The 20,642-nt window shown below is 39.5% G+C and overlaps 2 protein-coding genes across 2 annotated transcripts; both read right to left on the bottom strand.

Moving 5' to 3' along the window:
* Window positions 1-2,849: 2,849 nt before the first annotated feature.
* Window positions 2,850-3,341, bottom strand: LOC120291646 (anthocyanidin 3-O-glucosyltransferase 7-like). The gene has a single exon (XM_039309311.1). It carries the CDS (start codon window positions 3,339-3,341, stop codon window positions 2,850-2,852), a length of 492 nt encoding a protein of 163 aa, XP_039165245.1.
* A 15-nt stretch (window positions 3,342-3,356) lies between these two features.
* On the bottom strand, window positions 3,357-4,424 carry LOC104439059 (flavonol 3-O-glucosyltransferase F3GT2). The gene is made up of 2 exons (XM_010052178.2): window positions 4,241-4,424; window positions 3,357-3,889 (listed from the first exon to the last, which is right to left on the bottom strand). The coding sequence occupies exons 1-2, from the start codon at window positions 4,422-4,424 to the stop codon at window positions 3,357-3,359; spliced, it is 717 nt and encodes a 238-aa protein (XP_010050480.2).
* Between the last annotated feature and the right edge of the window lie 16,218 nt (window positions 4,425-20,642).

Raw genomic sequence — 20,642 nt, 5'->3', positions numbered from 1 at the left:
CAACGTTTGACCCACGTTGATGACGACCAACCATTTCTTTTTTTTCTTTTATTCCTTTTTTTTTTTTTTTTGAAGTATGAGATGGAATGCAAGATATGTCATAGAAAGAATCACTTAGAACTAGTTCAACCTTGAGCTCTAATATTGATTTAATAGGGTTGTAGGATGGACGAGAGTTGGTTTGAGTGATAAATGATGATGTGTGAGCGTATGGGGTAGGATGTCGATGAATGAAAACAAATGTTAGATAGATTACAATCAGAACAAGATGAATAGGACGCGCTACCAGCCAAGGATAAAAATCAGGATTGATAAAGTTCACCACCAAGGCCTATAGAAAATCACCAGCCAAGGATACAGAATACCGAAATAGAAGAAAATCACCACCAAGACCTACAAAAAATTATCAGTGAATGATACAGGGTTTCTTGGCTCACCACTAAGGAAGGATCCACATTCCAAGGATACAAGTAACCTGCGATAGATATTTGCTCACATAGAGGCAAATCTCATATATTCTCATTTGTCAAAATCGTCGTGCTTACATTTGAAAATCGCCTCACTATACAGAGGGACTAATACATAGGAAATAAACTAAGCATTAAAAACAAGAGACTTGAATTTTGACTCTTGAAACTTACAACACAATTAAGACTCATAAGGGTAAGATTAATGACATTTGACCAAATGCAAAGTAACTATAGTTAGACCCTAAATCCGTTCTCCAGCCGGGCAGCTCAAGTGACATCATGAAAGATCGTCAAACAATGAAAGGAAATTGTCCAAAATAACCTTCAGTTGCTAATAGTCAAATAGTAGTCTTGAAATCGATAACAAACTTGTAAATCAATATCTTGGTAGTTGATTGACAACTATGAAATCGACAACTTGTCCACTGAATTGATAACTTTTCCACATAATTGGCAGCCATTCTTATGTATTGATAACTAGCAGTAATATCGACATGAGTTCATGAGTTCATTGACAGGTTCCAATGATACCATATCACAAGCGGATCAAACACATAAAAAGTATGGAGATAAGGAAATCAGACACTGGAAGTTTTTGTGTTTTGATAGTGTGCTCTCAAGAAGCCGAAAATCTTCCTATAGAAAAAACCAGTCCATTGGAAATTGGAACCATACAGATTGATTACTTGAATGCGGCATACAAAGTGAGCCAAGCTATTCTTCGAAGTAGGGGCCGTGAGCTTCCAAGACCACGTGGAGACCTCGGCCAGAAATGGGGGAAAGAAAGTGAGTTGGATGCTGACGGACGCTTCGTTGTCGATGTTTTGCTCTTCCTTTACCTTCATCTGTTGAAGAAAATTTTCAGTTATTTGCATCCTAGAACTTATCAGTTGCTCATATGGTCATACAAGCAATATCATCACCCAACTATTAAGGAAAAATTACCAAAAAAGTTATAAACCTATTACAATTGTGTCAATTCAATCATAAACTTTTTTTGTTAATTGAGTCCTAAACCTTTTGCAATCGTACTAGTTCAGTTCTTCCGGCCAAAATTAGCTGGCCGGCACTAACATGGCTGGCTGCTAGTGCCGGCAGCAATTTTTAATAATATTTTATTTTTTGAATTTTTTTATTAATTTGTTTTATCTTTTTCTCTTCTTTTTTTCCTCCTCCCTCCTCTACCCTCCTTCTTCCCTTGGCTTCAGCGACCGGCAAGAGGGCTGCCTGGTTCTAGCCGGTCGCCAGTTTGAGGTAGCTAGGCAAGCTCACTTCGCCGTCACTGGGTGAGTGCGAGCTCACCTGACCAATGGCAAGGCGAGTAGCTCACCCAGCGATGGCAAGGGCTTGGGGGCTCGCCCCACTAGTGGCTAGGCGTGCTCGCCCTTGCCCAACAACAACGTGGTGAGCTCACTTGGTCGCCTCAGTTTGGCGACCGGCCAGCTCTTTGGCTGGTCGCCAAAGCCAAAGGGAGGAGGAGGGAGAAGGGGGGGAAAAAGAAGATAAATAAAAGATAAATAAAAATAAATAAAATTCAATAAAACAAAATATTATTAAAAAATTATCGCCGATGCAAACCGATGACCACGTCAGTGCCGACCAGTCAATTTTGGCCGGAAAGACTAAACTGGCATGATTACAAAAGATTTATGACTCAATTGATCAAAAAATAAGTTTATGACTGAATTAGCACGATTGTAATAGGTTTAAGATTTTTTTTGGTAATTTTCCTCAACTATTAGAATACTAGACTAGAGTATGGTTTAAATTTAGTCTATGTAAAAGTTGGATAATAGGACCTACACGATCATTGGTTTCGAGCATGTCGGTTTACCTAGACCGAATCTATGTAAAACTGGATTGATCCACGGTAGAAGAGCCTAGTGTAGTTATACTAACATGAACTCTATATCATCGTACCAATTGCCCAAAAGAAGTATTTACTAGAGGCGCAAAACTCATCTCTCCAAGTTACCAAGCCGTTAAAAAATAACTCTAAAAAAAATCAGCTCGGTCATCTATCAAAATCTAAGATCAATGCAAATCTTCCACAAAGCAGGATATGCTTCCTTTATCTCCTTCAATGTCTTTGGCAAATATCTCATCTCCATATAGAGCATACAAAGCAAACTAGAAACGAAACGTATCACGAAGTCGAAATCAACTCCACAAGGGCCTTGAAATCAGCTTCGACGCTCCCGCCAGGCCAGGCAGCCTCCATTAATCTGTCTCTAAGCTCACCAACCCTCTTCCTCATCTCCTTCCCTTACTCACTCCTCAACACTACCTCCAATGCCTTCTCCATCCCAGCCTTCGTGATGATCCCTCCCTCCACTCTCACTCCAATTCCCTAGCATTCCTTCACCATCCTCCCGTTCATCATGTTGTCCCCCAGAGCGGCCTGCGTATCATTGGCACGCCCTCCGCCATGCTCTCGAACATCGAGTTGCACCCGCAGTGCGTCATGTACGCCCCATAAGCCGGGTGGCTCAGCACCGGGCTCTGTGGGGCCCACAGCACGATCTTCTCGTGTGTCATCATCTGCTTCACGAACCATTCGGGCAAGTGGACCATCATATGCTCCTTTAGTGACCACAGGAACGGGGTCCAAGTGGATTCCAGGGCCCCAGCGAGAGCTGACACCTCATTGGGTGATGGCATTACCATCGTACCAAAGCATATGCACGCTACAGCCGGAGGGTCTCTGGCATCTAGCCATGCCACGCAACCAGTATGATCGGAGGCGGAGGTCAGTGGTAGCGGCAGTGGAGGGAATTGCACAGCGAGGCAACCCAGGTGGAGGAGAATCTTGAGCTTAGACTTCAAGTTCGCTACAACGGGTACAGGGTTCGCTTCCTCAAACGAGTTCATGACGACGGCAGCAGCTCATGGCAGCACGCGGCTCATTTGGCGGGGCAGGTTTGGCACCATCCAAATCAAAATACTCTGGGCTTGTAGTATGAGGTCCGGGAAACCTGACATGCGAAACAACGATAACCCTGGAACCATTTCTAGGGCCTTGTCATCGGCCTCTCCATGCACCACGCCGCCAGAGGAGGTTCCATGGCAGAGCTTTCTCAGGACCTCGACATGGATGCAAGCGGACAGAAAGCACGGAGAGTCGACCCAGAACGTCACCCAGGGGACGCGCATTCGCTTTGCGAATTCGCTTCCAAAAAGTAAGAAAGCATCACCCAATAGACAACCCACCTTTTTTCTTGCCTCTCGCTCCGCGGCACTGATGGCAGCTCGAAAACTCTCCAGAGCTTGCCTGAGGAACATATCCACTTGCTCTCCCCAGTGCAGCTTTGCCGCTCCATCATGAACGGCCGGCAAGCCATCCTCGACGTCATAGATCCCAACGTTGGGCAGCAACTCAGTTCTCGATGAATGTGGGAAGAGATCGCGGTTGCAATTGGCTGTGTTTAAGAAAGAGAAGTGGACGTTCGTCGCAGTTTTCACCAACTTACGGAGGAGGATGACGAGAGGCGGAGAAAGAAAAGTATCAAAAAAGTCTTAAACCTGTAGTATTGATATCAATTCAGTCTTAAACATTTCAATTAGACCATTTCAATTCTAAACATTTTTACATATGTATCAATTCAGTCCATTAAGCCAATTTTGGCCAGCTGACACTAACATAGATGCCAGCGACCAACGCTAACGTGGTAATTTTTAATAGTTTTTCTATTTGTTTGAATTTTTTATTAATTTTTTTGTTTTTTTTTCTCTTCTTTCTCCTTGGATTCCTTGCAGTGGCCGAGCCTCGCCGAATGCCGACAAGGGTTGCGGCCCATACCCAGCCGTGCCCAACCTAACCCTGGCCTTGGCAAATGCCACCATGGCCTCATTAGCCTCGGGCAAAGCTGCCTTTTCCCACGGCGAGGCCAAGGTGAGGCTGTCCTTGCCCAGATTTGGGCGAACCGCCTCGCCTACAGCCCTAGGCAAGGCCATGCGAGGGCCATAAAGCCCTTGTTAGCAATGGGTGAGGACCACGACCCTCATCGGCAGCTGGCAAGGGTTTCACAGTCCCCGTCTAGTGGCCAGCGAGCCGCCTAAGGCTTGTCAACCACTACCGAAGAAGAATGGCAAAGAAAAAGAAAAGGAAAAAGAAAAATAATAATAATAATTTTGAAAAAATTAAAAAAATTAAAAATTACCACGTCGGTGTTCGTCAACTAGATGGTGTCCTCGTCAACTAGCTGGCGTCCATGTCAGTGCAAGTTAGCCAATTTGGTCGGATGGACAAAATTTGTATAAATATGAAAAGGTTTAAGAATTTTTTGATATTTTTCCAGGCAGAGGGTGGCCAGAGTATGGGAACACAATGATGGTGACGTGCTTTTCTGAGGACATTTTGATCCCCACCCACTGACAACCTTAGAGATCACAACACGTATATGGAAAAAAAAAAAAAAAAGTCCTCAAAAATAGGTTGTGCCCAATGCGGGCGAGATATACAATGCATGTAGCGAGTAGCAACCAACATATAAATACAAGAACAAGTTCAGTTACTGAAGGATAAAAACATGAATTAATCATGATGTTACATTATTATGGAAATTAATGTACGAGGGTTCAAGTGCCATTAAACTGCTACATTCGCCGCCCTCGTGTGGCCTAACTTACCGAAACATTTTAAATATTTGTATCTTGATAGCTTTTTTAAATGTACCTTGGTAACTCTGGAACATTTATCAGAATTTGACTATCCTTCTTTTCGGTGGGCGATCAAAATTATATAGGCAATTAGCATATGCCAATTCACACCTATCGAGTCTTCCGCTTCTTTCTTGGTTGCTGCTAATTTTGCATATATTTTTGTTCTTACTATATGTCAATGTTAGTTTCCTACTTTTAACTGCGAGTGACTCTTGGAAAAGAAAAAGTTTTCAGGTATTCGGTCAATTTACACTTTTTCGCAAACAACGCGCGTCCATCACCATTGATTTAGAAAGAGAAAAAGTTACACGTTCCTTTGAAGATGATTAGACTGGGGAAATATGCCATCATCGAAAAAATCTCATACCTAGCCATCTAACATTCGATTAGACCCTCGAGTCGTTCTCTAAATTTGCACTTCCTTCCATGAAACATTAAACTCTTACTTGCCATCTAATTGTAAGTCTATTAAGTACTATTAATGCGATAGATTATGAGTGAACATTTAAAAAACTAGCCCGACCTTGATATACATCACTTAATAATGCTAGATATATCACTGTGGGCTCCGACGGATTAATTCCTTGCGTCCAACGTGGACTGGATTGGCGGCTCCAATGTTGACATTGACTTGACGAAGAGAGAGAAAGCTTATGGGCATCATGGAGCAGCACGCAGAAGTCCATCAACCAGCTAGAACAAGTTGTTTTAAAAATAATCGACAAAATTCATTGATGTGAGGATTCAATTGAGTTGCCAGCTGCAAGTGGCTTTTGATCTACAAATGGAGGCTGCCGCATGTTGGCGGATAAGAAAAATTGCGGGAGAGAGATAAAATGAAATTTCTGTATATTTCAATAAACATTGATAAGATTGCAAAAGTCTATTTATTAGTTTTATTAGATGAGTATCTCAATAACATATCCATTAAGAATATGCATAATGAAATGAAGATAGAAAGAATTTCCTAGATATATATTGCATCACGAGAGAGACGAAAAATCAAGGAAAATATTTTAATAGTGCTGACCTCCCTCAAACTCAAAGTGTTGTGAAACAAGTCAACTTGTGTTTGGATAGAAGATTTGAAAAAGGCTTGGGTGGATTGTCAAATCGGTTCGCTGTGCTGAAGAAAGAACCGGCTAATGTTGAAGTGGCTGTCATGTCATGTCATGGCTGCTCTGCAGGCAACGTGGTAGGAGGTTGTCGTCATGAAGGAGGCTATCATCACAGTAGGAGGTTGCCGGCATGGCAAGTGGCTATCATCACGTAGGAGACTATCGTGGCTATTGTGCAAGCTGACATGTTATCGGACAAGATGGACAATGTTAACGATCAACGTTAAGAGAGGGATATCAGTAGTTATTGAAATAAATAAATAAATGAGATAAGAGTTGCGCTCTACTTGTGCACCTCAGCATTGTCTCGCTTTAATACTAAGATAAGGAAAAATGCGAAAGAGAGAAAATATGAAATTTCTATATATTTTGTTGTATGTTGATAAATAGTAGATGTGTCTATTCATAACTTTTATTAGATAACCATCTAGGTAAAATGTCAATTAAGGATATATATGTGTGTGTGTATATATAATCAAAGGCAAATTTAGAGAATTTGCTATATATTTGCATATGGAAAATCAAAAAAAATATCCTAAATATCCTTAAAGGGATAATTACCCAAAAAAATTATAAACCTATCATACGGATGTTATTTTAATTTTAAACATTTTATCTGTATCGATTTAGTTCTAAACATTTTGATAATTTATCAATATAATCATTTCGGTCGATTTTGCCAAGACATTGTTTATGTAGGCATCAAACATCCTATCAAGTACAGTCAGCGCAAACGGTTTTTGCAATTCTTTTTAATTTTTCTGAATCATCTTATAGAACATTACTCTCTGATAGAGTTACTATTTGGTAAGTCCGAGTGGACCGGTAGATAGGGAGAGAGAGGGCTAATGGGTTGCGTAGGATTGGCGCTAGAAGTTAGATGAGATGGAATCGGAGGATGACGATGATGTAGGGTCGAAGGGGCAGGAGTTACTCGGTGCAACAGGAGATGTACAAGTGGGGTTGAGACATGGATTGATGACCGACCAAATTGGAAATATCAAATGCTTGATGAGCACTATCAGGGCGCGCACGAAAAAATTTCTGAAACAGAAATCAATTTCTAGCCAAAAATTGATAAACGTATTTGATAACAATTCAAAATTTCAATTTCTAGAATAAAAATTTGTTTAGTAAAAGAATAAAATTTCTATTTCTAGGAGCGGCGACGACTAGCGTCCGATGGCCAAAGTCCGACATCCAGCAACCAATGGCGAGTGGTCGAAGTTTGGAGTCCGACGTCCGGCATCCAACGTCTGGAGTCCGGCATCTGGCAGTTGGCAACCAGCATCCGACATCCGGAGTCCAGCATCCGGCGATTGGCGATCAGCATCTAACGTTCGAAGTTCAACGTCAGGCATCCGACATCCAACTAGTCGACAACCAGCATCCAACATCCGAGTCTGGCATTCAATGTCTGGAGTCTGACAACCGGTGGCCGGTGGCCTATGGCTAACAGCCGAAGTCCGTCGGGCAGCCGGTGGCCAATGGCCAACGGCCGAAGTCCGTCGAGCGGCCGGTGGCGAGCAACTGGCGATTGACGACGAACATATGGTGGTCAACAATGGGCCTCCGACATCCAGCGATTGGCGATGAGCGGCCAACGACCGACGGGCATCCAATGGCCAACAATCGATGACGAGCGATCGGAGTTCGATGGCCGGTGGTCGGCAATCGGCGACCGGCGGTCGGCGAAGGGCGGCCAACAATAGGCAAACAGCAAGCGACAGCAAGTGGCAGGCGTCCAGCATCCCATGGGCGACTGGTGGGCAATGGGCGGTAACAAGAGTGAATGATGAGAAAAAATTTGATTTCTTATTTTTGTTCCAAAAATAAAAAAGCTAAAAATTTTAACTTCTGATTTCTACTCCAAATTTATTTCTGGAATATAAATATGTTTCAAAAATAGAAAAATTAAATTGCATTACCAAACAAATTTATGTTTCAAACCTATTACAAGGAACAGAAAAATAGAGAAATCGAAAAATATAAATGTTGTCATGCGTGCCCTCAGTGGTCGAAACTGTGACTCACCAAAAATAGTAGGTCGGGAAGGGAGGTGCAGCCCACCGACTCTGCAGGACATTCGTGACACATAGGAAAAAAAAAAGTAGTTCTAGAAAAACCCTATCTTAATCAATGTGACAAAATCTTTATGAATTAATATCACGAAAAATTCTAAACCGATACACATATGACAAATTTATCCAAATTAATTTTTTTGACAGCGAAAAACCTCAAACTAATACATTTATGACAAATTTACCCCAAATTAATTTTTTGACCACCAAAAATTCCGAACTTATATTTTTATGATATATTTATCCTCTATTAACTTCAATACAATTTTATCGTTAAATTTGCTAACGCGAATGAGACGTGGTGACTTGACAAGTCTACATGAAAATTCATGAGGTAAATATCACGTAAAATCCTAAACCAATATACCTGTAACAAAATTAACAATACACTTTTGACAAATTTTGGGTTTTTCATGCTATTAACCCTACATAAATTTGCCACGTCACCATGTGTCAACTACATTAGCAAATTTCATGGCCAAATTTAACAGAAGTTAATGAAGGGTAAATTTGTTAAATATATACTAGTTTGAGATTTTTTGCGGTATTAATCCAATCTTTACTAGTTGCCACAACAAGTGAGAACTTTGAATCGAACTATTAAGGTTTTTTTTTTTTTTTACATTCTATAAATTATTTGAGACACTGCCGCATAAAAAAGTTCTCGTGCATTAGCACGAAGAAAGTCTGTAACGATTTTTTTCAGTACACGTTGCATAGATCCTAATATTAGTCTAATATCTTGTAGAATGAGTAGATGGCAACCATTGAACTATGCAATTGGATTCTAGTGGTCATATTTAAACATCTATCGTAGATCTGTTGCGTCAGCTTTACGAGTGGGACTTTATATCTCCTATTATTCATCTCCAAATTGAGTGATATTGTCACATGTGACGACCCTAATAGCAACAGCAAAAACCATGTGGTCTATGACTCAGTAATGAATAAAGAGATTTTATAATGCGGACTATCTTTATTTTAACATTTAAATTATGTGATATAGCAAGGGAAGACCCCTATAATTTGATGGATGAGGTACGCTGCATGCACATGCACTTGGTACATCCAATAACTCTTAGCTAGCGGTCAACCTACAGTTAAGAATGTGTGAGTCCACGCTTTTTCTAGCATTAGTGGGCTTTTTGGCCCTTGACTGAAAGTTGGTGCTTTTTACGAAGGGATTATTTGGGTCGTGAAGGTATAAATTCATTTCTTTCTGGAGATTTGGTCATCTATAATCCAATTAATACTTAGGTAAAATAAAGAAATCGGGCAATGTTTGTTCTAAGTTTCGAACTAGCAAAGACAAAGGTGAAAAGGCCCCCTGAAGACCCAGTTACATAGAGGCGAGAGGAGGGAAATAGTCCATTTGCTAACGAATAGAGCTAGGCCGTGAGCCTGGTTTTGTAAGAATTAATGTTCGCTTACCGTTTCCTTAAAAAATGACTTTAATCGTATTAAGATTTCAATCATTTATTCAACTCAAGTACCATGAGCCGGCCCCATAAATGTACATGTCTTCGAACACAAATCTCATTTTCTTTTCTATTATCTTAATAAATCGCTGCAAATTCTTTTTGTGATGATCCAGAGCATGGGCGTTGAGGCCTGGAGCGTGGAAATGATCGGAGATTTCAAAGATATGGAAACCTAACAAATAGCACAAAATCATAATCCAGGAATCACATAGGTTGAAACTCATTGATGATAAAAAGATAAGGAAATTAGACTTTGGAATCACCCGCTTCACTCATATGCTCACTTATTGGGAAAAGTACTAGAAAAGTACCAAAAAAATACCTAAACCTTTTTTTTTTTATATCGATAACAATTCAATTCATCCTATCAATTTAGATTGGAAATTGCTAACATAGACGTCAACCATCCTACGTGGCATGATTGGTGTTAACTTGACATATTTCTAATAATTTTTTTTTAATTTTTTTTGTTTTCTTTTTATAAGAAGTACACTCCAATTACCAAAACTTGGCACGGATAAACATATAAGTGCCAAAAGTTCTAAATTGTACACTTAAATGTCAAAATCGAAGAAGAAATTATTGGGGCTAACAATACAATCTAAAGGGGGTGAATAAGTTGTTTAAGAACTATTAAAAAAAAAACATTAGCGGAAGATAATAAGTTCAATTTCAAACATTGGCAAAAATAGATAGAAGAGATCAAAGATTGTGCTTGTGCTCCTATTTAACAAATACATAATGTTTCGGCTTTATCCTCAACCCTACGTCTACTTCCAAATTAATAGCCACAAGTTGGGTTGAATTGCACTAATAATCTATTCAATAACTCACAATGGTAAGCATTGCTCCTATTACATGATAGATTATACTATCAAGACTCAGCTGCTGCGTTTATTCTTGTACACTTGATTTTTCACACGATTACTATGCAGCAAGACTTTCACAATGAAGATCTTATGAAAGAACGAAACACTATCAATAAAGAAAGTAGCTCAAAGCAAATATTCGAATTCTACATTATGCTCCCTAACATTTTGGCCTAGAAGCTCTTCTCTTAAATAGACATATTTAATCTTCCCGTTGGAGATGCTTCATAAGATCAACTAGCCGTTAGAAATCCATCGGTGGTGCTGTTCGAGGTGGTACTGCCCATACAGTACTTTTTCCTAAACATTTGCAGACAATCCGAAAGTAGGTCTTGCAGCTATCATTCTGACATTGACTGCTTTGACATTTCTAACATAGGGTGCATTTGGATGGGCATTTAGAAAGCCCTTTCAAGTCCCAAAGCCCTTTCACCCCAAATTGAGGTGTTTGGCAATCATTCTTCAAGGGGCTTTCAAGTGAAAGTCGACCCTTGGGAATACTGAAAGCTCAAGGCTGGTGGAGACTAGCCTTGAGCATATGCCTGTTGCCATTCCTCGAAAGACTTCTTAATCTTTCGCTATGCACTTCCACCCTAGTAACGGCTATAATCTTTTCTCCAACAAACATCCTCACACGATCGTTATTCATACATCGCCAATGACATGATATTTCCAACATCAACACAAACATTGTCATTAGCTAATCATTAGGTTCGTTGGTGTTGTTTGCCAAAAACCGTATGAACGACTTGTGATCAATCATCCAATGATCCTCTTGAGTATCTCAACTTTCAAAGATATCACCTTGATAATAGATTGACTATGGTAGCTCCAAGTCATCACGAACACCTTGTCATCTTTGACTTGTTCTCCTCCTTGTCAAGATCTTCATCCTTGTACCTAGTCTTCGCTAAACTCACATAGGTCATTGATATCATCATAGTCTTCCACCTCATTTATATAAGGCAACTACTCTTTGCCAATAATCTGCCACTCCGATGACAATCCGCTACACCCAATCTTTATGGTCTTTCCAAATATATTGGCAATTTCGACTCTACCAAGTTGTTCATCTTCACGGTCCTTTTAAACTTTATCGAATATCTCCATTATAGGCTTGTTCACCTCACTAGGTCCATCCAACTATTCACCTGCTCTTTGTACCTCCAAGCCATCACAAACATCCCCGTTCTTCTTGGCCTGTTCACCCTCGATCAAGGTTCTTCTAGATGTTCACCTTATGTGAAGATCCTTCCAGCTTGTAGACATCTTCATTGCCTAATACCTTGTTCACCTCATGTGTCGGGAAAGCACTCATGACAGGGTCAGAGCACTCCTCATATCAAATCTCTGGTGTTATTTATAACAACATCTGCATTTCGGTCTGTGCATATATTACCTGGTACTACTCAACCAATGCATACATTAGTAGCATTTGATTGTCTTCGTTATCTTCAAAACAACATAGGGATTTTCCCAATAGGAATGAACACTAAACTCTTCCTTGTTGGCCAATTGTAAGTCTATTGATGTGATAGATTATTAGTGATCATTTGAAAATCTAAGCCTGTACGTTGCACCTCAATAAAAATCTTGATGTGCATCACTTAATAATGCTAGATATATCACTATGGGCTCCAGCGGATTAATCTCTCGTGTCCAACCATGGACGGGATTGGCGGCTCCAACGTTGACATTGACTTAACCAAGAGAAAGAGAAGGCCTATGGGCATCATGGATCCGCACGCAGAAGTCCATCAACCAGCTAGAACAAGTTATTTTAAAATTAATTGACGAAATTTATTAATGTGGGAATTCAATTGAGTTGCCAGCTGGAAGTGGCTTTTAATTCAATAAAGGGTGGAGGCTGCCGCATGTAGGCGGAAAACAAATTTGCCGGAGAGAGGTAAAATGAAATTTCTGTATGTATTGATATACATTGATAAGATTGCATGGGCCTATTTATAAGTTTTGTTAGATGACTGTCTTAATAACATAGTCATTAAAAATATGTACAATCGAATTGAGATGTGGAAAATTTTCTAGATATACACTGTATCTCAAGAAACATGGAAAATTAAAAGAAATATTCTAAATACTTCTGACATCCCTCAAACTCAAAATGATGTGAAATAAGTCAAACTTGTGTTTAGATATAATATTCGAAAAAGGCTTGGGTGGATCCTCAAATCAGTTCGCTGTGCTGAAGAGAACCGGATAATGTTGAAGTGGGTGTTATGTGATAGCGTGGCTGCTCTACAGGCAACATGGCAAGAGGTTCCCTTTGAGCAGGAGGCCATCATCGCACTAGGCTGCCGTCGCGACAGGTGGCTATCGTCACACTGGAGGCTAACGTGGCTATTATGCAAGCTGACGTGGTTATCTTATAAGGTGGACATTGTTAAGGATCAACTTGAGAGAGGGATATTAATAGTTATTGAAAAAGAAAAAATATATGAGATAAGAGCTGTGCTCTACGTTTGTACCTCGGGATTGTCTCGCTATAATACCAAGATAATGAAAAATGTGGAAGAGATCAAGTATGAAATTTATATATATTTTGTTGTATATCAATAAATAGTAGATGAGACTTATTCATAAGTTTTATTAGATAACTATCTATATAATTTGCCAATAAAGGATATGCATAATCAAAGATAGTTTTAGAATTTTTCTAGATATATGCACCATCACAAGAGATGTGACAAATAAAGGGAAATATCCTGTAGATCTCTGCAGAGATAATTACACCCAAAAAAAAAAAATCTTAAATCTATTGCAGGGAAGCTATTTTAGTTTTAAACATTTCAATTACGTTAATTTAGGCTTCGTTTGTTTCAAAAATAATGAATAATTTAAAAAAAAAATTATAAAGATGATTGTTTGTATTGCTTACAAAAATAAATAAACGAAAAATATTCTCATGGTACACAAAAATATGTAGACATAAACCGTTGTCGGTAATGAAAATAATTTTCATTGACTTATTATTTCCAACAATACAAGTTGTCATTCTTAGGAAAATGATTCTTAAGTCATTCATTTTTTGTAAAATAAATGGAGCCTAAATTGACACTTTTGGTCGGAAAAGCACTAACGTGAACGTCGGTTGTCTTACAAGACACAACTAGCATTGACGTTGATAGTTTTCGTAGTTTTTGAAAAAGAAAAAATTCTGAATCATTTTATAGAATATTGCTCTGTGATAGAGTTACCATTTGGTGAGTCCGAGTGGATTGGTATGTAAGGAGAGAGTGGGCCGATGGGCTGCGTATGATTGGCGTTAGAAGTAGATATGATGGAATCGGAGGGGTAGGAGTTGTTCGGTGCAACGGGAGATGTACAAGAGGGGCTGAGACAGGAATTGGTGAGTGACCGAGTTGGAAATGTCTAATGCTTGATGAGCAGGGTGCGTTTGGCAGTGGCATTTGGAAGCCACTTTGAATCCCCAAAGCTCCTTGGGCTAATTGTCGGGTGTTTGGTAAAAATTCTCAAGCCCCATTTGGGGAATGCCAAGCCTTCCCAAGGCTGAAAGCCCAAGGCGGGTGGGGGGCTGCCTTGGGCTTTCAGCCTTCTCGGCATGCTGAGAGTTGAGCTTAAAATAAAAAAATTTATTCCCAAATTGTCCTCGTTGATTTTTCGTTTTTCCCTTTTTACCTTGACTGTTCATCTTCTTCTTCTTTCTTCTTCATGAGCGGTTGCCGACGAATGGCACGCAGTCGCCGGCGACCGTCACGCCTGCCACGCCGACCCGCCGTGCCACAACCTCCGCCGCCGCCACCACGCGACCCTTCGGTGAGGGTCGCGTGACCCCGCTCGAGAGGTCGCCGCGGAGGTCGCGACCGCGACCCATTTGGTCACCGACCACGACCTTCGCGTTGCGACCAGATGGGTTGCCAGCCGCGATAAGCGACCTCCATAGAGGTCGCAACCTTCGCACTGCGACCAGATGAGTTGCCGACCGTGACCTTCGCAGAGGTCGCAACGCAGATCCGGTAGCGACCAAATCTGCGTTGCCGGCCATGCTTCGGGCGACCTTCACGGAGGTTGCAACCTTCGCGCGACCCATCTGGTCGCAGATTTGGTCACGACTAGATGTGGTCGCCGGCCTTCAACCTTCGCACGCGACCAGATGGATCGTCGGCAACCTCCACAGCACGGTGGGTCACGTGACGGCGTGGCAAGGGTCGTCGCAACCCTCACCAGATCACCTACCCTTGGCCGACAGTGACCGGTGAAGCCGTTGGCCAGCGGTAACCGGCGAAGCCTTAGCCTGCCAACGTTCCTTTTTTTTTGTTTAATAATAAAAAGCCTTTTGCATTTTTAATTTATCCAAACACTATTTTGCACAAAGATATTTCACAATGCACTTTCACAAATAAATTTACCAAATACACTTTGCATTTTAAAAAACACCCTTAACTCAAAGGCCTTTATATTTTCTCAAGGACTTTTCCCAAAAGCCTTCCCAAACGCACCCAACATCAGTGGCCAAAACCAGGAAGCAAAGGGAAACTGCGACTCACCCAAAACAACGTGCCGGGAAGGGAGGCGTTCTGCGGGGCCTTCGTGACACACCAGAAAAAAGTAGTACTAGAAAAATCCTATTGAAAATTACCCATTAATTGATATGATAAAATTTTTATGAATTAATATCACGAAAAACCCTAAGTTGATACACATACGACAAATTTACCTAAAATTAATTTCGTGACAAAGAAAAAATTCAAATTAGTACACCTATAACAAATTTATCCAAAACTATTTTTTTGACCACCAAAAACTCCAAATTAATATACTTATAATAAATTTATCGTCTATTAACTTCCGTTAAATTTTACCATTAAATTTGTTGATGTGAATGATTCATGGTGATGCCTGACAAACCTATGTTAAAATTTTTTGGTATAAATATCACAAAAATCTCAAATTAATACATCTATAACGAAATTCATGATACACTTGTGACAATTTTGGGGTTTTTCGTGATATTAACTCTATAGATTTCCACATGAAGTTGCCTTGTCACCATATCACCTCACCTATGTCATCCACATCAGCAAATTTAATAGTAAAAATTGTGGAAGTTAACATAAGGTAAATTTGTCACATATGTACCAATTTGGGATTTTTTTCGTGATATTAACCTAATCTTTATTGGGTGCCACAACAAGTGAGACCTTTGAATTGAACTATTAAGTTTTTTTTTACATTCTGTAAATTATTTGAGATGTTACCGCATAAAAAAGTTCTCATAAATAGCACGAAGAAAGTTTGTAACCATTTTTTCAATAGACATTGCATAGATCCTATAATTAATCTAATATCTTCTAGAATGAGTAGATGGGGACCATCGAAGTGTGCAATTGGGTCCTAGTGGTCATATTTAAACATCTATTGCCGATCTGTTGCGTCTGCTTTACAATTCGAATTTTATATCTCCCATTATTCATCTCCAAATTGGGCGATATAGTCACATGTAACCTATCGGTGACTGCGCAAGACATGTGGTCTATGACTTGGTAATGAATAAAGAGATTTGATAATGCAGACTAGCTTTATTACAACATCTAAATATTGTGACATAACAAAGGGAGACCCCTATAATTTGATGGTAGAGATGCACTCCGTGCACATGCATTTGGCTCACCCAGTAACTCTTAGCGAGCGGTCAACTTACAATTAAGGGTGTGTGAGTCCATGCTTTTTCTTAGGATTAGTGGGCTTTTTTGCCCTCTTAGTGAAAGTTGGTGCTTTGTTTCAAAGGGATTATTTTGGTCGTGAAGGTATAAATTCATTTCTTTTTCGAGATTTGACCATTTATAATCCAATAAATACCAAGGTAAATGAAGAAATTGGGCAACGTTTGTTCCAAGTTTCGTACAAGCAAAGACAAAGGTCTAGAAAGGCCACCTGAAGGCCCAGTTACTTAGAGGGCCAGAGGAGGAAAATAGTCCATTTGCTAACGAATAGAACTAGGCCGTGAGCCTGGTTTTCTGTGAATTAACGTTCACTTACCGTTTCCTTAAAAAATGACTTTAATCGTATTAAGATTTCGATCATTCATTCATCTCGAATACCATGACCAGGCCCCATAAATCTACATGTCTTCTACCTCAAATCTCATTTTCTTTTCTGTTATCGTAATAAATCGCTGCACATTCTTTTTCTGATGATCCAAGAGCATGGTTACATAGGTTGAAACTCATTGAAGATAAAAAGGTAAGAAAATTAGACTTCAGAATTACATGTTTCACTCGTATGCTCACTTGAAGGGAAAAGTACTAAAAAAAAAAGGCTTGTACTTATTATATTGGTACCAATTGTATCAATTCAATCATAAACCTTTCAATTGAACTAATTTAATCCTTAATATTTTTTACATTGGTATCAATTCAATTCTTCTGGCCAATTTAGGTTAGAAATTGCCAACGTCAATACTAATTGTCTGATGTGGCACAGTTTGCACTAACATGACATTTTTCCAATATTTCTTTCTTTCTTTTCTTTTTTATTCTCTTTTCTTTTTGTCAATGGTCAGATATGGCGAGGGGTTCCTCACCGGTGATTACCCGATGAAGGATAACCTTGCTTGGGCGAGGGTAAGTGCCGATGAGACCCCCCTCACCAAATCCAACCACCAACAAAAAGAAAAGGAAAAACAAAAAGAAAGAAAAGAAAAAATATATAGAAAGTCCACGTCGTTGTTGACTATACTAAGTAGAACAACTGGCCTTCATTCAATGATTACCAGTTAAAATTGGCCAAATGGATCAAAATGATACTAATGTGAAAATGTTTGGGACTAAAGTATTACAATTAAAAAGTTTTGGACTAAATTGATACTAATGCAATATGTTAAATACTTTTTAATACTTTTCCCCTTAGTTACTAAGTGAAGCAGAAAACTTCATTATGGGTAAATTAAAATGGTTCAATGGATATTAGAACCCCATTTATCGATCAAAAGCTCTTGATATTTCTAAAGTTCCGATTGTTAATCCCTAATTGATTTTGATGATTCTAAGATCACCTTGAATTATGTTGCAATGATATTATTGCCAGTTTTCGGGATCGGAGGTACTTGTGTGGATGTTCGAAAGGTGCAAAGGTTAAAAATTTAGCTGTTTAAGGAGTAATAAGCTTAGAATTTTCTCATTTCGTTTTCATTTTCACACGGTTTTCTTCTTTTAACCTCCATGAAGAGGAGGGTTTGAGTTAGATCTCTCTATCCCCTCCCTTTTTCTTTGGTTGTTTTGGTTCTTTCTTTTCTTTTTCTTACTTTCCTCCCATTTGGAAAGCTTTTCTCTTCTAATCTAGTTTAGATCTAAAAGCTTTCTCTCCCGTTCGGGGAGGTTTCTATTCATATTTTATATAATTGTAGGGTTTTTTGCTTGTATGACTTTGGGGCTTCGTTTCCCTTGGGTTTTGTCGGTGTACAAGTCCAATTTTAAAGGGGATTGGACGAGTCTTATGAAAGTTTCGCTCTCACAAGCATTAGATCCATACATGTTTAACCTTTTTTACTTTGAATGACAATGGTGTTGGGGACACCATACCAAGGCACGCACCATCAAATCCCCAACACCGAAAGGCAAAGCCATTGTAATAGATAGAGATTTCAATGTGTACTCATTACCAAAGACGAATTCGGTGATCGACCATTGATGTTGGTTTGAAAAAGTCACAGATTGGCCTTTTGAGTACATGACCCATAACTTTGTTCTAATGATTCATCTTATTATCTTATACTTATTTTGTTTTGAATTTTTTTGGGATTTATGTTATAGTTGGACTAAATTTTATCTCTCTAGTATTTTTGTGAAAATGAATGAAATGTTACCTTGACCACCAATAGTAATTAAGATTGATTAGTATAGATAGAAACTCTATCGCTAGGGGAATAAAGACCCACGAATATATTTAAAAATATCCTCACTCTACCTCCTTTGTAAACATCTTGTGATGAAATACTTGAGTGAAAATCATCCTATTAGAATGAAAATAAATTTGTGAGAGAGTTTTATCTTAATATCGAGAGCTTTCCAAGTGTTAGACACCAAAATTCTACGACCAGCGAATCCGGCGCCACTTCAGAAGGATTTAGGGAGTGTAGCTGGCATTGATTTGGAGCTAAACCACTATAAATCGGTGCGGGACCTCTCTATCTCTTAATTCTATTATTTAGACCATATAGTCAGTACATTGCTCATTTATCTTTTTTCTTCTTTCTTTTTGGGTCTAAATATTCCTCATTTGTTAATTTCCCCTTAATTGGCGAACATATAGTTTAATTACTTGACTATCTTGGCAAACATAGATCACATCAAACGAAACTCATGGATGAGCCCTTTAGGGGGAGAAATTCTAGATGGATTCGGCGATCGGCCAAATGCTTGGTTCCACCTCTGGAAGCCATGGTCGCTTGGTTGGGCACCTGATCGTTTGTTTGCCTACGGCTCTATTAACTCCGTCTTACGACCATGACTCTATTGAGTGTGCCCGGCCCTTATTAAAACTCTTTTCAGATGAATGGACATATTGAATGAGTAGCTTATGTAAACGATTTCTGGTAAGACCTCTCTATGCACTTGACATGGCTCTTAGTTTATTAGCACGGATTCACCTAATTTCACGAATCAACGGGGAATCCTCTGGTTCAGTTAATTATAACTTTGAAGTCTCCTGTCAAAAAATATCCAACCTCCTTCACCACCTAGGCGAACTTCAACCGCCAACACCCCGATTCCTTCAACCACCGTTCTTAATGGCAATGGCCGTGGCTCATTCTCTCTCCCTCTCTCTCCCTCTCTCCCACCCTTGGTGCTCTGTCGATAAAGGACAATCGCATCCACCTCGGCCTTGTCACCATCGGGGTCCAGAAAAGTATAGGGACAAGAACTGAAATAAAATGGATCACCTCAGCAAACGACTCCAAACTATCAAAATAATTACTGGGATACAATTGCCAGAAGATGCTCATCCTCTGACGATTGAGAGAATTTAGTAAGCACAAAGCGTGAAAACGACAGGAGCAGACCTGCTTACCATCGCTCGTTTATACAAATATAACGTTTCCCAGAAAGAAAAGCACATAATGGACGAAGGAAGGCGACCAAGTACAACAAGCAATCAGGAAAATAAAATATAGCGACTAGATCAAACCCCCTGGCGTTATTTTTAGGGTTTCTTAAATGCATTTCCTGCGGTCTTTGCACAAGCCCTGAATATATAAATCCAAACAAATCGGATTAGATTAGATTAGAGATAAACAGCTCTTTCCAATGCATTATTTTTAGGTTGACAACTGGTGAGGAACTTGGGGCAAAACGTACGCGATAATGCTTCGAGGTGTTGGGGATTCCTCAGGCAAAGACAAAAAGGAAAGAAGCGCTCAGCTCTTACGTCAATTCACGTTGCTTTCAGTTCTTCAAAAACTCTCACGCCATCGATTGACGTATAAATAGAACTCCCTCCTTTTTCTGGTTTTAATAAGAGCCGTACCATAAGTAGTGACTAATCTCGGGTGTCATATTAGATTCAATCGGGGAAAAAAAAAAAAAACCCGATTAGGTAGCTCATATACAAAATAATTTGTACTGACTGGTATGCTGAATCCAATCCATGACGAAGCACACATTTAAGAAAAGATTACTGGGTATCTTTCTATGTGCGAAATCCAATCCATGACAAGGATTTATATGACTTATTGTTAAACTTTCACCGTAAATGCCCTGATCAAATTTATTATGCAAATTTGGTCACTCTTTGCACCTATCCAACTTAGTCTAGTCAGCATAGTGAATTTTCTATATATGATAATTAGATATGCTTCTTTAGTTTTGCTTTGACCAAAACAAAATTGCTGTTCAAGTAACTTTCCGAATGGATCGATGGGCGGACCTAAAAGATAATCGTCTTAACTCAGAAGTTTAAGTACATCGAGAAAAACCAGAAGGAT

This window comes from Eucalyptus grandis, chromosome 3 (genome assembly GCF_016545825.1).
Source record: "Eucalyptus grandis isolate ANBG69807.140 chromosome 3, ASM1654582v1, whole genome shotgun sequence".
Classification (NCBI taxonomy): Eukaryota; Viridiplantae; Streptophyta; class Magnoliopsida; order Myrtales; family Myrtaceae; genus Eucalyptus; species Eucalyptus grandis.
Note: the sequence above shows the minus strand (reverse complement) of the source record. Positions and strands in the feature narration are given on the sequence as shown.